Genomic DNA, 20286 nt, shown 5'->3' with positions numbered 1-20286 from the left:
TATACACACACACACACGCACACATATGTCAGCTTACACGACTAGAGAATTTTCCTAATTAAAAGTTAATACGTTTTGGTGTGTGAGTTGGTGAGGGAGGGTAGAACCTTAATCTTTGCATAGAGGTTATTCTAAATACACCAGGATGATCAAAATTAAAAATACAAATTAGAGGTATTTAAGAAAACAAAAAAACCATGATTCACCTTTACTAGTCAACAGATAGGGAAGCTGAAATTATTAAAGAGTTTCTAGTTTTTAAAGCCCAGAGTAAGAAAAAGAGGCAATGGGGAAACGTGGGTGGAGTAGGGGATGGGGTCTCCCCAACATGCGTAAAAGCAACTCCTGAAAGAAGATAAAAGTAACTCAGGAAGGATCAGCCACAAATCTGACTGATCCTAAGTTCATCAGCTGGACGGAACTATTATAAAGCCAATAAATAGAGCTGTAGACAGCTGGCCTTGTGTAATACCCTGCCTCTTTGCCTAAATGTTTAAACCATGATTTACTTGGGATTAAAAAAAAAAAAAAAAAAGAAAAAGAAATCTCAAATCAGCTATCCCCAACATACAAAGCAACTTCCAGAATCTTGAAGACTTTTATTGTCTCTGAAAGTCATTGTCACCACCCTAATCCCCTCATTAAAGCTAAAGAAAGGCTGGGATGGCATTAAAATGAATGCAGACGATTTGCAGCAATCTCCTGCTCACACCACCTCCAAATGAAGGCAGGCACATTGCATAATCCAGGCAGCAAGAGCTTCTGACAGGTGGATGATTTATGGTCATAGTCAGAAGAATCGGAGGGCCTGCAGAGGAGACAGCATGAGCTAGGCGGTGGCGAGACAGATGCTCTCAGTGGGCTTGCGGGGCTGGCAGGCTCCAGCTAGTTCAGGTGCAACCTGGACACTTTAAGTGCTGAACTCTGATTGCCTAGATTCCAACACTCTGATGTGCCATTTGCAATATGATATGCAATGTACACGAATAAACTGTCAACGGCAGGCAGGCACTGTACACACGCATGCACCCCTTCCGTGCATAGATGTTATGGACACACGCCCCAGCACACAGGAGAAAGGAAACCCACTTTTTGTCAAACGATTACTCTAGGGCAGGTGTAAATGTTATGAAGCGCAAGGATCTTCAGTCCTGAAAATGTTTAGCCCAGGTAGGGTAAGCGGAGAGTGACAAGATTTCCTAACAATTAGATCAATATTAAAGACTGCACAGCGGGATTAGGAGAAACACACCTCAGCAGAAAACCGACATTCCTGTCAATTATATTAATTATTTTTCAGATACATGACATGCCTTCATGACATTTCCTTCTGAGAAGGCATTTGACTATTTGAGAGGAAAATGAATAAGGGGTGGATAAAAGGAAGGATCCCAAAAGGGTTGAACTGCTTTGAAATCAATCTTTAGAACGTTTTTTTCAGAATTTCTCTCAATAGCCCCAAACAATAACAATCTGGTAAAGATTATGGTATTGGTTAAAAGGGTAGATAAACCTAATTATAGCTATCGACGACAAATTACGGCTACTCCGATATCTAATAGAAGGCATTAGCCAGCATTTGACTGGTCAGCAGTAACCCACCAGTGGCTGGAGAAATTCACTCCATAGATCTACACGGAACTGCATAGATCACTGTTTTCCTGCTCAGCCCAGTATCTCTGAGGCACAGAGCTCCAGGCATCAGTGAAAGGGCTAAGTACCCAAATGGACAAGCTTCGGGTTATCTTGGATGAATGCGACTTTACTTTTAACTCCTAATACTGCAGGGTCAAAGGTAGAACTGCCAATGAGAATTAAAGACACAGCCATCCCTTTAATTAGATAACAGTATTCAAAGACTGGTAAATTCCCAAGAAGCCACTTTGCAAAGCAAGAGTTACAGTGTTCTCCTGGGGGGTAAGGGGGGAGGTGGGCAGTGGGCTTTTTTCAGCTCTGCACCACTAAAAGAGAAATTTTTAAAAGAACAAAATGGAATACATTGTAAGTAATTCAAAGTGCCTCCAGACTTTACAGTTCTCCCGAGAGAAAAAACTCAAACAATGTGAAGTCTTCACAAACTGCATCCAAATCCTTTTTCTAACTTCATTAAGCTCCGGTGCTTAAAAATTGTTCATAGCAAGTACTTTAATTAGAGACGAGCCAGTGCAGGAAGAGCTGGACAGGCAGTGCATCCGCCCAGTAATAACACTGCCTGGGGTGGTAGTTTCTTACTCAATGATGCAGGGACAAACTGTAAAGGGACAAACCAGGGGCTGATACCTTTCCTCCTCCCCCAAAAGGAAACTGGGGAATGTGGGTAGGCAGGCTGCAGAGAGAGATTCAAATGTCATTCTGGCCTCATCAGTATTCTGCCAGGTTACCACTGTATATACAGAGAAAGAATGCAAAATGTATTGAAGAAGGCAAGTTTTAAGAGAAGCAGAGAACTAAGTCATCTGTACCGTGTAAGCCTATTCTTCCGTTTTTGTTGCCCTTCCTTCCTCTCTCCTCCCTGCTTTCTCTTTGTTTTCTCTTTTTCTCCACGCCAAACCTTCCAACCCCCATACTCTGGGACCAAAACCATTGCCACGAGATTTGCAGTACATGGGTACAAAACCAGCTTTAAAGCTGTGGGCGCCATACAGAACTCTGAGCTGCTGCCATTGATGTGATGTTCTAAGGTCAATAATAGGGTAGGGAAAGGAGGTAGGGAAAAGGGGAAGGAAGGGAGGACATTCCTATGCAAGAGTAATTTATACTCTCTACTTTCCCTGCCGGAATAATGGCTTCGAGGCAGAACTTGGGAAGACAAGTAAAGAACTTGCAGGCTCCCAGCGACCTGCAACCTTAAACCCAAGTTATTTAGAGACCTAAAACCACAAAGACAACAAACCTAAAACAGCACAGGTTTGAAGGGATGGCATGGTTGTTAAAGCTCGAGGTGGAGGCGGAAGCCCTTTCTTCACTAATGACTCACATATTGTTCACCCTGAAAAGCTAGAAGTGAACGAACACATTAGCATGTCCCAAAGTAACTGTAGGTGCCATAAATTACACTCTGGAAAACGTTAGCCATGATCTGGATGAGAAGTGATTCCATGGCTGCAAGGTCATTCGTTTCTGGTCCATGACAGGCTTGTGTGCTGCTCTCCCACAATCCACAGAGGGGTCTCTGTAATTCTGGCAGGTTCTGCCGACCCTGCCTGTCACCTTCAGATCTCATACCCACGGGGGAGGGTCTTGGGCTGGAGTCACACAGAGCATTACTGGGGACCTCTGACCCCAGTAAGTCATGGAGAGCAGCAGTGTGAAGACAACCCAAACCTGCTGTGAACACAGCGCTTGGTCATTTAGAAGGGAAAAAAAATTCCAGGAAGATGACATTTGAGACCAAGCAGAACAGATCTGTTTTGGGTTTAGCCAGGCAGTGTCCTGAACACTTAGACAACAAAATAATAGTGATGGTAATGATACTGATGACAGCTGACATGAACCAAGGGCTGAGATTTACCAGACAGGGTGCTAAGTATTTTAAATTTGTTATCTTATTTAATCCTCACAGCAAACTCCATAGGGTAGGCATTATTATTATGATCACTATTTTATAGGTGAAGAAACCGAGGCTGGAGACATTAAGAAACTTGTGAGTCATCAGCCCCCTAACAACAACTCAAGGCTGCCTACCAGAAAATTCTATGATCTTAACACGCTATGTCAAATGATGTGTTTATAATACCATTCCAAATGTATTCTCTTTATTTTGCCCATATAGGAAACCCGTGCCTTTTTAAGATATCACACTACCTAATGGAACTTTGCAATGTTAGAAACTGAGGATTCAGCATTTTCCCCTCTACTTTCCTCAGCCTAGAATTTCTTTAAAATATCCAGCCGTGAAGAAAAAGGAAAGTGAAAATAAAGCAAAAGAATGAGGTATAGGTACCTTAGCAGGTCACATGAGAAGACTTTTTATCTCTGATCTCTCTCACTGTGATGGAGGGGAGGCATAGGAAAGGCCTTGCAACTAACCTCTGCTTCCCTGGCCCATTAGCTGTTTTCCAATGTGCAAATGACTCTGGTCTCCCAGGACCGTTTAAGAGTTCAGCCGACTTCAGCATTCACTCCTTCTGGGTTTCCAGTTAAAATCAATGCATTAACTGCAGCTGCTAGTGAGATTCTATAACTGCAAGTAAGAAAGGTGAGGAAGGGAAGAATTCCCAGCTTCATAAGCTTAGGAACTTCCAAAGAGTCCAGTTCCCGAGTGGCATTAAAATAGAAGTAGAGGGCTTCCCTGGTGGTGCAGTGGTTGAGAGTTCGCCGCCGATGCAGGGGACACGGGTTCGTGCCCCGGTCCGGGAAGATCCCACATGCCCCAGAGCGGCTGGGCCCATGAGCCATGGCCGCTGAGCCAGCGCGTCCGGAGCCTGTGCTCCGCAACGGGAGAGGCCATAGCAGTGAGAGGTCCGCGTACCGCAAAAAAAAAAAAAAAAGAAGTAGAATTACTTGTAAAAGCTGGGGGATTTTGTTCTTTTCTACCTTAACAAAAGTTTTGATAGATTTCTTCTGCTGGAGCACATAACCAAATAGTTAAAGATTTGTGAGATAACCAGGAGATTCTCTATCTAATATTTCCTAGGCACACAGAGTTTGAATTGAATCGCTGTTCCTTTTACTTTGTCACCATTAATGGAGCTTTATTTTTCTACACTATCCCCTCCAGATTCTAATTAATGACTCCCTGGGAGACCTACAGACATATACAAAATCGTTGCAAAATACATTTGTTCACAGACCACAAATTTGGACCTGTTGACTGCAGAGCAGGAAAGTGATACTACCAACAGAAAATGAAATCATCAGACAATGACCTGGACTGCCTCTTGGGCACAGATGCTAGGCACTGGCAGTCTCTTCTGCTAAACAATAGCCCGTGATAGCCTACCTGGAAAGGGTGTAGTTCAGAAACACCAGCGGCTCCAACATGATTCAAACCGTTTCTAAAAGGTAAAAATAGTCTACATGGAAACATTAAGAAATAATCCTGTGGTCCTACAGAGAGCAACATTTACAGAAATCAGAAAACGGTCCTGTGATTGCACAGGCCTCCTATTTTAGAGTATCTATAACAAGGAATGATTCTGGAATTCTACTATTTCTGGCAGCAAAACCATTCCCTGAAATCAAGTTCTCCTTGCTCACAAAAGGAAGTAATAGCAGAGAACGGTGGTTTCCATGTGCCCTGAAATAATATTTTGCCTCAACACTCTGGTTAGATCAACTAATTAAGAGAGAAACCAAAAGACTGCATTATGAATATCAGTAGAGCATATGGGCTTCAGCATCTGAGAAATCAGGAAGGAATTCTGGCTTTGCCATTTACTAGTTGTACGACCTTAGGCAAGTTATTTAAAATGGGTCTTACATAGAAAACAAACTTATGGTTACCAAAGGGGAAAGGGGTAGGGGATAAATAAGGAGTCTGGGATTAAGAGGTACATACTACTATATATAAAATAGATAAACAGTAAGGATCTACTGTACAGCACAGAGAGCTACATTCAATGTCTTGTAATAAACTGTAATGGAAAAGAAGCCGAAAAAGTATATATATGTATAACTTAATATTTTTCTGTACACCTGAAACTAACACAATATTGTAAATCAACTATACTTCAATTTAAAAAATAGGTCTTAATTTTCTCATTTATATTCATTAACATATCAAATGTCTATGGGCAAGACAGGTGAAAAACAATGGCATTTCTCATCTTCTTTTCTTTTTTTTTTGAGACAGGATATATCTATTGCTGTGTCATCAGGGTATTCAATATAAATTCAGTACAACATGACTTCTGAAATACCATTCTGTCATGGTCACACACATATAAAGGAAAATGTAGAAATGACTTATATATGATGATAGCCCAGGAATTGTTTCTAAAATCATTATTTACGACAAAATTATTTCTATATTCAGGTTTTAATAATGGAACTCAAAGCCTACTAAAGTAGACTAAAAAAGAAGAAATAATTCATCAGTTATATTTTATTGAGCAACTACTATGTGATCATTGTTATGTTAGGTGCCATGGTAGACTAAAATATAATCAGGTAGAGTCCCTGTTCTGAAGCTGTTTATGCTTTGCTCTATGGTAAATACTAAGTGACAAATAGAATAAAAAAAATTAATATCCATACGAACACAATATTTTCTGATTTCTTATTTGTTTACTAGACACTCTGCCAAAGAATATTACAACTATTACCTCATTTAAACCTCAAAACAACTCTCTGATGCAGTGAGAATTACAACCCCCATTTTACAGATAAGGCTTAAAAATTTGGGTACAGCAATTTGTTTGAGATAACACAGCAAGTAAGTAAGAAAGTTTGGATTGAACTCAGATTCTATGTCTGCACTGCCCAGCAGGTTAATCACCAGCCACATGGGGCTATTTAATTTAACTAAAATTAGATAACATTAAACATTCAATTCTTCTTTTGCATTAGACATATTACAAGGGCTCGATCCACAGTCACAGACTCCATCTGATCTGAGACACCAAGCTTTTCATCTTTACACTCTACTTCCCTACCTGAAATTAAAATGCTAAGTTGTATGAAACAGAATATAAAGGCTGGTAAAATTCAGAAGGGAGAAGAATCTATATAATTGTAAATAATCAGGCTTATGATTATTGATGATGGATCATAAATTCCATGAGGGCAGAAACTTGTCTGTCATGTTCACTTTTTTATCCTCGGCATTAAAAAAGTGATTGGTAATCGAGCCATGCCTCAAAAATATTCATTGAACGGGTGGACAAAAAGTGGATGAATAAATGTTTGAAGACGGGTTTGGCGAATATGTATGATTTCGGTCCATAAGTTGCTAGAAAGCAGCTTACAGAGGAATAGCCTGACCCCAACTCTAGATGTTATAATGAACAGGCTGTATTTCTTGGACAGCACATAGAAATATTTACACCGATTAGACCATAAGGTCAGAATCCACATTCCTTCCAAATATTTCCAAATTATGCATGAATTGATAATAACCTAAGACTGGCTAAGGTCAGAGTAATTGCCATTTAATTGGCTTCAAATATACTAATGATTATGATAATGTTGATACTGAAGAGACTTAATAGGCCTGGGGATAAATGTAAGAGAGCAGGGGGTGAATCCGGGGAGGGGGGTGGCACAGGGAGGGGATAATTACAGAGGTCATAAGCTTGGAAACCACCGAATGGCAACCCACTATGGTGGTGAAGAAACTTTGCTTTTAGAAGAAATTTTGGAACAAAAAAATGTTCAAAAGGTAGGGTGGGGGGAGGGCAGAGGAAGGAAGAAGAAGTTGTATGCCCCAAAAAAGTTAGGTATGAGGGAAAAGTTTAATTGGGCGAAATTAACTGGACATAGAGAAGCCACTAAACAAGGGCTCAGGAGGCCACAAGGAAATCACTTGTAGCTGAGAATTGAGAGGCAGGCCGGGCAAAATGAACTTCACTTCTTAAGTGGGTAACGTGCTGGCTGGAACTGAGAAACAGAACCGGAAATTTATACAGAGCTAAGCAGAAACACATGCTAAGTGAAACAAGGTAACGCAAATGATCTCATTCTTACATAGTCTACTCCTTCAATTTCCCGCATCCCAAATATACCTAAAAAATGCTAATCAAACAGTCCAGGCACCTAAAACTAGGACTACGCAGCCTATGTAGAAAAGACTCACAGTTGAAAATGTCATCGTTGAGAAAAATAGGGAAAGGATTATGACTTTAGATACACATCATTTTTGGAGAGACAGGGTAACCCAAGGGCAATCACTAAGAAACCCTCCCTTTGGGTTCTGACATCGGACCCATGATATCCCAACCGCCGTGTAGAAGCAGGGGCTCTTGCAATTGGGGCTTTAAGAGTGGAAATCCTCACACTCCTGTCAAAGGTCTCTATAAAGCTTCCTGCTTCCAAAATCATTTCCATGTGCTTCTCTTTTAACGGCATGATTCACAGTCACGTCAATATTAAATAGCGTAGAAGCTGAAGTCAGGTAAAAACAAAATGAGGATGTGTGGCTACTCAGGTGAACTCCACGGCACCTGGGAAGCAGCTTCGAAGGCGCCTGGGCCGTGCTGTCTGCCCGGGGCAGGCTGGGTGGGAGCGGCAGGGCCTCGATATTTGTTCTCGTGGCCACAAAGCCGCACTGGCTCTCCAACAGCACAATCTGCCGTTCACTTAAGTCTGGTTCGCCAGGAAGCCCAAGGATGGACTCCCCACCAGTACCATCAGGCTCAGGGAACTTGGCGAGCACCAGGCACCCCAGACTTCTGCCAGCTAATTGGCTTTGGGGAAGCCGCTGACCTACTCTCCACTGAGTGGCTTTTGTGAACCTGGAACCCAGCCTGCCGCTCATCATTGATCAACCTTGGCCGAGCCAGCTGGCTTATTCTTTTGCAGACAGCTTGCCTCAGGGAAGCTGGTTGGTGGCTCGACAACCTACTAAGAGAGAGAGACTTCAAAGCGAACGAAATCACGTCTGATGCCTTGGATAACACAGAGGGAGCAGAATTCTGCGTAGCCTCAACAAGTACGGTAACTAACACGTTAGAAATGGTGCCCAAAGGAAATAAAACCATGGAGCTCTTCATTAAACGGGCCTTATTCAAATATATACCAGAATTCCTTTGCATTAAACTTAAGCACAATGTCTTAAACAACAGGGCCACGTTGATATATGCGGGTATTGGTGAAAAGGAACAAAAATCTGTTGTCTGGAGGCTGGTGGGGAAAAATTCCACATCCAACAGAGTCCTATATGGCGGGGGCGTCCCCTCCCCACTTACCATGCTGTCACTAGACTTCTAGTGCAAGAGCAAATGTTGAAGCAGGTTCTTTCCCCCTTGGGGCAAAATCCATTGGGGATTTTTAATAATCCAAAAGGAATAAAAATTGGTAGCATATTAGATAAATGCTGGCTTCCTATTTCAAATTCACAAATGGAAATGACAAATGAGGACAATCAAATAAATGATTAACTATTAATAGTATTCCCATTAAAGCACGAGGAAGGAAGCTAAAAGAACCGTTCCTTATAATTGCAATCTTTCTGTCTTCTCTCACACTAAGGCAGCGAGCGAGGGTAGATGTATTCAGTTCAAATAATTCTCAGTGCTGCGTTTGGTAAGATCACACGAGAGAATCTCTCCACTTCATTTCTACTGTAATTGTTATTTTCGAAAAATATATAAATATAAAATGGCTCCAGAGAACCAAAGGTCCACAGGAAATATGTGATAGACTAAGATTCACATGGGTTAGATACAGAATCATGGACAAATCTTGAAAACATTAGTATTTCAATTTTCCCCATTTATAAGACAGATAAGATTGTAATATCCCAGCGGTCCACTACGGCCACATCCTCAAAACAACTGAGGCAGATGGTACTCACAGTCAGTGACTCAGATTCACTGCTCTCTACAAACTTACAAGGAATTTGGTTCTGAACTTCACTTAACTAAAAACTGGAGCCAGAGAGTAAAACTATGTCACCAAACAAAACGTTCCCCTCTGCTCCAATTGGGATTTAAATAAGATGTCACACACTGCTTGACACAGAGACCCCCGAAATCGGGTTCCCAGGAACCGAACAGCTTAAGTGTTGTTGATGTTCATTCACACAGTTTATAACTGGCAAGTTATTCCAAAGTTTATGTTGAGATCTCAAGAATCTCATAGTGGGAAGTCACCATGAAAGATCTTCTAGTCTAATCCCCACATGACACTTGAAATTGTTCTCTACATCATCTCTCATAGTGATGGGAAACTTACTGCCTTTCGACACAGTTCATTCTATTTCCGGACGTGAAGTAAAGAACTCAAAGCAATCAAGTGAGCCCTGGTTCGGAAAAAAACTGGTTTATTTAAGTAATCTTTTAAGAGCTCAGTATCTCATAATACCCATAGCCGCTGAAGAATCCCAAGCTAAATATATAGAATATTCCTACTGTATTAAACAAATACAGAGAATAAGCAGTAGAGCCAGAAAGCCTGCTCTAAAACCCAGACTCCATCATGCATTGTGAGAACTCTGGCAAGTAACATAATCTCTCTAAGCTTTTCTCTCCTCTGTGAAATGGGGAAATACCCACCTCTGGAGGTCACCGTAAGGCTTAACAAAAAAAATAAAAATCCAACTAAAGCACATAGTACATAGCCTAATGCACACTGAGCTCTCACGAATAAGTGTTATTACTCTTACCCTCAAAATCTTTGCTATTCATTTGAAGACTATTCAGGCTTTCATACCAACAAAGCATGACAAAAAAAACCCAGAAGTCATCATCTGGTAGTGCAGTACCTGTACACGAAATAAGTTTTCGTGGCACCTTAAGTATATTCCCAACAGCTTAATGTCAAGACAGAGCTCACGAAAACGGTGCTCTTTGCTATTGCTTACATTATAACTTGGGAGTTTTGTTTAATCCTCTGCATTAATGAGGGAGCTTCTTAGGATACTATTACAACAGAGAGTGCGAGAAATACCGGTGAGGTCAATGCAGTTCTACTAACTGTCATCTAACAGAGAAATATATTCCTTGAATACCATTAAAGCTTTCTCCTTTTCTTTGTTCTCCTTTTTGAAGGCAGTAGGAACCCAAATTTCCCTACCAATAATTTCTGTTTTTGACTTGGTAGCATAATGATATTAGACTTGGGGGAAAAAAAATCCACCTTGGCAACATCTTATTCAGAGGTTTTTACAAAAGATATTTTGCTAGGATAAATTGCTCTAAGCAGGTTCTTTAAGTAAGCAAAAACAAATCTGTTTGTTAATAAATGGGCTGAGTAGTTTTTGTATTTTTTAAAGAGAATCTACCTGGAAAAATGCTACAGCCTTTAAATGAACATTTTATTAAAATGGAAGATATGAAACAGAAGGGTCATTAGATAAGTTGCTCTTTGCTGCTTCTGCTGATAGGGTAAACCCAGAAGACTCTGAGTTCCCACTGCCATATATAAATCAAAACACAAGCTGTAGTTGCAGCAAAACAGTTCTGGGATAAGTTTTCTTTATAACCTGGGGGCTCAAGACAACTGACTGGGGAGATGTAATGGCAGCTAAATGAATAAATGCATAATCTGTGCTCTGTCTCATATGTATGTATAAATGTACACACACACACACACACACACACACACACACAATGCCTTCTCCAAACTAAAAAGTAGAAATAGGAAGTATACACTATGGATTATGATAAGATAGCTCAGAATAAATAGGGTCTCTGGACAAAGAATCCTCTACTGTGGAGGAATCCTCTATACTCCTATCATTTTTTCCACTCAAAGATTTCCTAAATATGAGGTAGGTCTTATTAATCGATGAGACAGAGCAAAAGATGAGGGCGTTCCATTCTACACAGACTGGCAATGCTTGATGGATTTTAAATGATTTGGCAAGCCAAAAGATTTACGCAGGGCATACATGGCATGAGCCTTTTAAGGTACTAGAGAACCAGGAAATGAAAATGAAAGAGCATTCTAGATCTTCATACTTTTTCAGGTTAATTTCTTTCCCAGGGACCTATCTAGAAACAGACACTAACTCAGCTTGACCAAAATGAACGGACCTGAATGCATTGTTCTATGCAGTGTCTTTTTAAAAATTAATTAATTTTATTTTTGGCTGCGTTGGGTCTTCGTTGCTGCGTGCGGGCTTTCTCTAGTTGCAGTGAGCAGGGGCTTCTCTTGTTGCGGAGCACAGGCTCTAGGCACGTGGGCTTCGGTAGTTGTGGTACATGGGCTCAGGAGTTGTGGCTCGTGGGCTCTAGAGCACAGGCTCAGTAGTTATGGCGCATAGGCTTAGTTGTTCCATGGCATGTGGGACCTTCCCGGACCAGGGCTCGAACCTGTGTCCCCTGCATTGGCAGGCAAATTCTCAACCACTGTGCCACCAGGGAAGTCCCTCTATGCAGCATCTTTAACCTTGCCATTCCCCACTCCACAGCTCCTGGTACACAATGCCTTCTCCAACTCACTCTATGCCCAATATTCTAGCTGCTCGGTTATCCTGTAAAGACCTTTCCTGGGCCGAGCCCCACCATTATCTGTATCTTCAGTGGCCTCATTAAACTCCAGGTGAAAAGTCTGGTTTCCCCATTCAGAATCCTAAGGAAAAGTCCCTTCCTTATGAATGCCCTTTATGCATGTATCATAGGCACAAACCCCTTGTTAAACCCACAAGTTCTGCTGCTTCCTGGGAGTGCCAGCACTGTTTCCCATTTTCTCTACCCTTAAATGAATACTTCTGGCCACTACTGGCCTGCTGTACTGAGATGGTGGGCAATCAACCCACAGCTGGAGCAGGAAAGACCCCTTTTTGGGCCAAGCCTGCAACATGGCTTGATAGAGCTACAGGAGGGGTCTGAGAATATGACATACCTGACTTTCATCTCACTCCCACTGATCTGCAATGGGACCTTGGGTTAAGTTACTAAAACACTCTGAACCTGGAGTTCCTCATCTGATTAATGAGAATCTGGCACTCAGGGTCCCACTATTTTCCTCTCAGTGAGGTTTTAAGGTGATAATAAAACTGTAATATCCTGCACCTTTCCACATTATTTCCAATGCTGATTCCCAACCACTGCTTTGACTTTACCCTGAACAGGAAGAATCACGATTATACCATATCTTGTAAATTGTCAGCCTAGAATCTTCACCCTTCTATTTTTTAGACTTTTAAAAAGTGGAAGAAAATATTGAGCACCTCTGTAATAGAAACTTACTTTAAAGATGTCAAATCAGATATGAAATGTAAATATGGTTATCGACAAAACACATATAACATCGTTATGTGTTTTGTTTGTTTTAATGGCTCATTTTCCCCCAGAAGGCACTTAAAATTATATAAACTCGCTCTTCTCCTCTCCCACTTATGGCAATGTTTTTATTTTAAAAATCTAACAACAAAACTTCAAATATATCTGACCAGTAGCAACACGGCAACCCGTGATGAGCCTTTAGATGCCCACAGAAATAAAACTCTACTGACTGCACTTCAATTTATTAACAAGAGATGGTAGGGGCTGTGAGGAAATAAAGAGGAAAAGTTTTTCAAACACTACAAAAATACATGATCAAGACTTCAAGTCCTAAGTATTTAAATACCTATTAATTGTTCTACTGTTCCTTCAACTCACTTCTATTAACTTTGACAAAAATAACATACCTCCTGCTTTTCTAGAAAGATGGAAAGCATCCAAAGAATTATTCAGTTAAGACAAAATTTACAAAGTAGCACAATTCATTAGCCATGTCTATCGAATCATAGCTCTTACTGTATTTTCAAACTTATGGACATAGTCATCAGCAGCGGTAATAATTATAAGTATCTTTGTGTCATATATTGGTACTATGTTTCTAGAGACATTATATCATTTTTAACAAAACTTATAGAATTTTAGAATAGAAGAGATGAGAAAGAAAGTAGTCTAACTGCTCCCGGGCACATACGGAAATAAAGGCAGAGTTGAATGGACTTGCTTAAAATCACAATGCAAGGTTGTGGAAAATCAGAATTAAAAGCCAAAGCTTCTCCCACGTGTCTGTTGCCAGACACGTGGGAGAAGCTCAGTTAATATTTATGGAGGTGTGCTAAAACTTATTTCTCTCCTCTGATTTTTATCCACGATGGTCTGATATCAAAGTTACCTCAGTAAAATTTAATGTACCTATGAAGTTAGTAGAATTCTTATATTTCTTCTAATGTACCTATGAGGTTAGTAGAATTCTTATATTTCTTCTTGTTTGAAAAGGTGTGTGATTTGTCCATTTGCTTTGGTAGACAAAGGATTAAGTTCCATATTTATAAATAAATAGGTTGAAGCAAGTGAGTCCTAGAGGTCATATACCTTGCCCCAGGTCCAGGAGGAGACAGAGCCAGGGCTTGAATCTAGATCCACCTGACCTTAAAGCTTGACCCCCTACCGTCTCCAGCAACAATAGCTAACCTTGATCTGGTCCTTGCTCTGGGTCACATGGTATGCTGAGCACCTAACCTGCAGTATCTTATTGGCTATGCACAACATTTTCTTTGCAAATACTATTATCGCACTACCATTTTGCAAATGATGAAAGCGATGATTAGAAGGGTTAAGTAACCACCTCTTTAAAGGCAATGTGACAAGCACAATTTCTTGGCATGAAATAACTAAACCAGTCCGCCAGGCTGCCTGGGTTCGTCTGTACTACGGCATGCAGGCTGGCCTGGCTGGGGAATATAATATTGCACACAAATGTGCATCTCTTGCTCTCATGTGTAAGAGTCAAAGAAAAATACTTGAGTCACCAAGGTGAAACCCATCACGCCAATAAAGAGCAAAAAGCCTCTCTTCAATCTTCGGATCCATGAATTCTATACGTAAATAAAATAATTATTGCTTTCATAAAATGTCTGTTTGCCACTGACAGAGAGAAAACCGAACCAGTATGTCCTACAATAGCCTTTAAATAACTAAGGAGAAAGATCAAAATAAAAATAAATCTTGACTAGATTTATAGGTACACGTTGATTAGTTCTTGTTTTTTCCTTCAAATAAACAATACCTGAAAAAAATGAAAAGGGAATGTTGAGACCAGATATCTTGTAATAGATGGGTTTTCTCTGACATACAGTATGGTATAATGCCAAAAAAATAATGCTGGCCCATCATTCGTGAGGCTTGGCAGAAAGGGGAGCCCAGAAAAAGCGAAGGGGATTTTTCAGGATGCGGAGTGGTGCAACAACTTGGATTTGAACAAAGTACCATTTTTTTTAACTGTACTTCTCACAGTTTTATGTTGTTGCATTTTGTTGTTTTCCCCACACAACTGTTTCTTTGCTTCCACTGGTAACAATATTTTGATTCAAATATTCTAATATTAAAACCAAACATGGTTCATCTGGATATGATTCTGGTGCTGTCTAATGATAAGCCACGTCTTATAGGAATTTAATTACACACACTGCGATGTAACTGGAGTTGTTTACCCACTAAGCCACCACTTCCATTTCGTACCTCACATCATTAGTAGAAATGCCACTCAGTAAAACCAAGACATTATTTTTAAAAGAATAAAAGTCTCATCTTTTTATAAATGCCCTATTTAATGAAAACATCTTCATTTCCCTCAAGCAGCATTTTATCTAAGATGCACATGGCTAGGTGAATAAAAATCCCTGTGAAAGGAAAGAAGATTCCCATCAAAGCTGTTGAAATCTGATTTCATTTCAGATTCTAGAACTCATGTTGTTTTCTGTTTAAATAGATTTGGTCTGTCAATTTCCCGACCTGCTGTGCCATCAGCCTGTATGGACTGCTGTGGCCAACATGGGGGTTGTACAGACAAATATTATTACGGACCGGTAATCGAATTGAACAGGTTTACATTGGAATAGATTTACAACATCATCATCTCTGACATACTGCATGGGACTGAAACCCCTCTCCATCCATAAAGATACATTTAAGACAGTATCATTCTCTCCAGGCTGAGAAGGTAAGCCTTGAGCCAAGGAGATGGCCAAACATAACTGTGCATTTATATGCAGGGTGTAATGCAATATTTCATTGTATTTTTTTAAGGACAGAAGAAAAAGAGTATTCCGTATTTACTCATAACTATCATCTCCTTTCTATTTGGGGGAAGGGGCGTAGAGATATTTTTCCACCAAAGTGGGCACAAGGAAGTAAAGGAAAATAAATTATTTTTTGAGTATATCAGCAACAGCAGCAATTCCCTTGAAAACAGTCCCTCTAAAGGCTTGATAACAGCAACTGAAGAGGTGTGAATTATAGATAAGCACCCGTTCTATTTACTTTCACCAACAATGTTTAATTAAACACAGTTCACACCTTTTCAGTCACTCTAACCACCCTTCAAGATTGCTCCTTCTTGAAAACACAATGGGGAAAATTATTTAGGGGAAAATGTTTTCTACTTCCTCCTTAAAACTGGAAGGGCAAATAGGTGAGTACACTAGTAGTAAAATCAAACTGCTCAAAAAAATCCTATTTACCTGGACATGGAGGTATATCTCCATGTAGTTTAGTTTTTAACAATAAAATCCAAATCTAGGACATACCCATTCAAAGTGTTAATTGATACATTACTTTTATAACATTTTTAAAACATTGATTTGCTTTTGGAAAATAATGATTCCTCAAGTCCAAACTCTAAATTAAGCCTTTTCAAATGAGCCTAAGTTTGGTTTGAGTCTCTATAGCTCAACTAAGTGGCAATATAAAGATAATTAAGACCAAAAATATTATTGTCAATCACTTGTTACACTCTGAAATATGTTTTGTTTGCTACTCTGCTATGAGGTTTAAGGCAATTACTAAGGTAATGTTTCCACCACAAGAAAGTCAGCTATCACCACTGTCCTAACTCAGAGGAAAACTCTTTGTCATATGGGTTGGGTTGTTATCGTTGGGTTATTATTCATATGTTTTCCTTTGTTAAAATTGTTATCCTTTTAGTATCTTCCACATAAGCTTTCTTCTAGCAAGAGAAACCATATCTGTCATTTTCACTGTGGCATCACTGGAGCCTAGAATAGTGCTTGGCACATGAGAGGAACTTAATAAATATTTAGGAAATGCATTATAAATGCAAAACGTGTTCACTGTGGAAAAATCCTAACAGTGCCAAAAGCTATAGAGTAAACAAGAAAAGTACTCCCTACCCTGACTTTTTTTCTAGGTACTAGTGTTAACACTGGTACCAATCTTTATCCTTCCTTCTGTTTCTCCATGCATATACCATCGTAATGTGCATGTATTAATATAAATTATTACAGTACAAATTTGTATAAAATTTTTATTTAATATAAATTTAATAGCATATTTTATATAAAATATATTTATATGTAAATTGAATCATCCTACTAGGCAATTTGTTTTCTTTTTTTAATTATTGAATTAAAGTTGATTTACAATGTTGTGTTAGTTTCAGGTGTACAGCAAAGTGATTCAGTTATACATATACACACACACATATATATCTTTTTCGGATTCTTTTCTATTATAGGCTATTACAAGATATTGAATATAGTTCCCTGTGCTATAGAGTAGGTCCTTGTTGTTTATTTATTTTATATATAGTAGTGTGTATCTGTTAATCTCAAACTCCTAATTTATCCCTCCCCCCTCAATTTCCCCTTTGGCAACCACAGGTTTGTTTTCTGTGTCTGTGAGTCTATTTCTGTTTTGTAAATAAGTTCATTTGTGTCATTTTATTAGATTCCACATATAAGTGATATATATGATTTTTGTCTTTCTCTCTCTGACTTACTTCACTTAGTATGATAATCTCTAGGTCCATCCATGTTGCTGCAGGCAATCTGTTTTTTATTTTATTTTTTTACTTGGCAAATATCTTGGTTTTCATGATATGGCTTTCATGATAAAGTTACACGCTTGTTTACAATTATTTTTCAAGTTGAGGATGAGAAGACTTTGGGAGAATCTTCTTAGTTCCTAGCCAGTGGAGGAGTTAATCTTAGTGGACAAGAGAAAAATAGCATGAATTCCACGTACCCAAATACAATCTGCTTCATTAATCTTCCTATGACATGGTTCACAGTAAAAATCTTGGAATAAGAACAAGCCAGGAAAAATTATGAGATCTGGTGATGCCATACCTAATTAAAGCTCTGGTTCATTCATGAGGAATAAATACTTGGATCTACTTGGATTTTGAAGTTAAAAAATAGGTGATCTCGGGACTTCCCTGGTGGTGCAGTGGTTAGGAATCCACCTGCCAGTTCAGGGAACACGGGTTCGAGCCCTGGTCCGGGAAGATCCCACATGCCATGGACCAACTAAGCCCGTATGCCACAACTACTAAGCCTGCGCTCTAGAGCCCGCAAGCCACAGCAACTGAAGCCCACGCACCTAGGGCCTGTGCTCCACAACAAGAGAAGTCACCACAATGAGAGGCCCACGCACCATGGCGAGGAGTGGCCCCAGCTCGCAGCAACTAGAGAAAACCCACGCACAGCAATGAAGACCCAACGCAGCCAAAAATAAATAAATAAATAAAGTTACTAAAAAAAAAAAAAAAAAAAAAAGCCTGTAAAAAAAATAGGTGATCTCCAGTAACAACAAATTATACAAACTCATAAGGCCGACTCCAGGAACAAGATACAGTCTATGACTCAACAGAAACAGTACATTTAAATATTTAATTTACCTCATATTCTTTCAATGACCATATTTCCATTTTGTTACTGTATAAAATTATCATATTTATTTTAAACTCTGGCAAATTTTCTGAAGAGAAGGAAACAGTGAAACCTAAATGCAGTATATAAAATGCACATCTACAAAGCACATACCTATACAGAAATATATTAAAAACAAACCCAAAACTAAACCTAGGCCTCCCACAGAAAAGAACAATTTTTCTCCATCTCCAAGCTAAAATGTTAGTTTCACTAGACATACTGAAATATACAAAGATTTCAGGAACTTTGATTTAGGTGGGGGACTTGAGTGAATTCTAGAATCTATTTGGGTTCAGTTCCTGGCTCTACCCTCATCTGCTGTGGGAACTTAGGCAATTCATTTAGCACGGAATACATGCTCATCGTTATTATTTTGTGTTTGTTGTTGTTATCCTCAACTGAAAGCAACAATTTTAATATCATTGTTACAAACTATAATAGAAGATAAGTCCCAAAGATAAGATTAGAAAAGAATAAAGAGTACTTTAAACGTAAGATGAATTTTTAAAAAAGAAAGAAAGAAAACGGTACCCATATGAAGTGATGGATGTGTTAATTACCTTGATTATGGCAATTATTTCAAAATATATATTAATGAAATACAGGTCATCTACCTTAAAAATACACAATTTTTATTTGTCAGTTATACCTCAGTAAAGATGGGGGGGGGGATCCCTCTGTAGACCTAGTAGTGAAAAGAAAGCAAAAAGACAATGACAGTAGCCTCTTGGCTACCATTCATCCTTTGCCTTCTGCAAACAGTAAAGATGAAAAGAAACCGAACTGCCAAGCATACCTGGTGGGTTTAGCTACACATCAGATGTGTCCTACCTTGTCCCTTCCTGTTGATGTCAAGCAGTTAGCCACGAGAGATCAGCAAGTCCAGGTATAAAGGAGGAGTATTCTGCTATCAGATTCAGGATACTTACTGTGACCCCAGAGTTGCCTGGTTTCTCTAATATTTTTGTAATTCCCTGTATATCCCGCACCCCCAGCCTAAAGTACAGGAGCAGTAGCACACAGCCTTACCTTCTTTGAGCATGCCCACTTTTAAACACTTCATGAAGCGGCAAGCCTGGCAGGATTTACGTCTGCGCTTTGTGATTTCACATTCATTCGTGGCAGGGCAGCTATATTCTATATTACCTAAAACATAGAGTTTAAGAAAAGAAGCTGTTAGATTTGCAAGACCCAGGCAATCCTAGCATCCCCAAGGCAACACCAACTCTGCTACTCCTGCCGTCGTCCCTCAAAAAAAAGTCAACAGGAGTCATGAGGATGTCACAAATATCATGGAGCCAGATGCTCGCTATAACCACTGAAGATGCATCAAACAATGAGAAGATACATGGTGAAGCTCTTCAAAAGATTAAGCTTAGAATCAGCCTTTAAAATTGTGCTTCATCCACTCATACAAAGTAGCGGTCTTCCAGAATTCGAGGATCCAAAAGAAATCTCCCAGCAGATTATTTCCATAAAGACATCAACATCAAAACCGTATTACAGGGCTTCCCTGGTGGCGCAGTGGTTGAGAGTCCGCCTGCCGATGCAGGGGACATGGGTTCGTGCCCCAGTCCGGGAAGATCCCACATGCCGTGGAGCGGCTGGGCCCGTGAGCCATGGCCGCTGAGCCTGCGCGTCCGAAGCCTGTGCTCCACAACGGGAGAGGCCACAGCAGTGAGAGGCCCGCGTACCGCAAAAAAACCCAAAACAAAATAAAACAAAAAAAAAGTATTACAGTATCATCCATCCTGGATTTCTTTTGGTTACTAATGCCCTGATGCATCAGACTTTTTGTCTCTCTGATACTGAACAGTACAAATCTCACTGTGAAAAATCATCAGCAGGCTAATTTGGGACTGCGCAGTAAGCTCCTTGAGGGCAGGGACTGAAGTTACATGGTTCTTGCTTCATCACTTACCAGAGCTTTACAATACAATTTTACTCTTGGAAAATGTTTACCGATGATGATGATCACCACCGTCATCACTACCATCATCACCACCATC

General features: G+C 39.8%; 1 protein-coding gene across 7 annotated transcripts in view; it reads right to left on the bottom strand.

The window, feature by feature from the left end:
• ESRRG (estrogen related receptor gamma) overlaps nt 1–20286 on the bottom strand; it is a 643230-nt gene that overhangs the window by 130494 nt on the left and 492450 nt on the right. For all 7 annotated transcript variants that reach the window (XM_032604485.1, XM_032604480.1, XM_032604500.1 and 4 more), the window contains one exon: nt 19307–19423. In XM_032604485.1, coding sequence (XP_032460376.1) covers nt 19307–19423 — 117 coding nt within the window. The remainder of the gene's footprint in view (nt 1–19306; nt 19424–20286) is intronic.

Source organism: Phocoena sinus, chromosome 1 (genome assembly GCF_008692025.1).
Source record: "Phocoena sinus isolate mPhoSin1 chromosome 1, mPhoSin1.pri, whole genome shotgun sequence".
In the NCBI taxonomy this organism is placed as follows: Eukaryota; Metazoa; Chordata; class Mammalia; order Artiodactyla; family Phocoenidae; genus Phocoena; species Phocoena sinus.
This window is presented reverse-complemented; position numbering and strand designations above follow the sequence as displayed.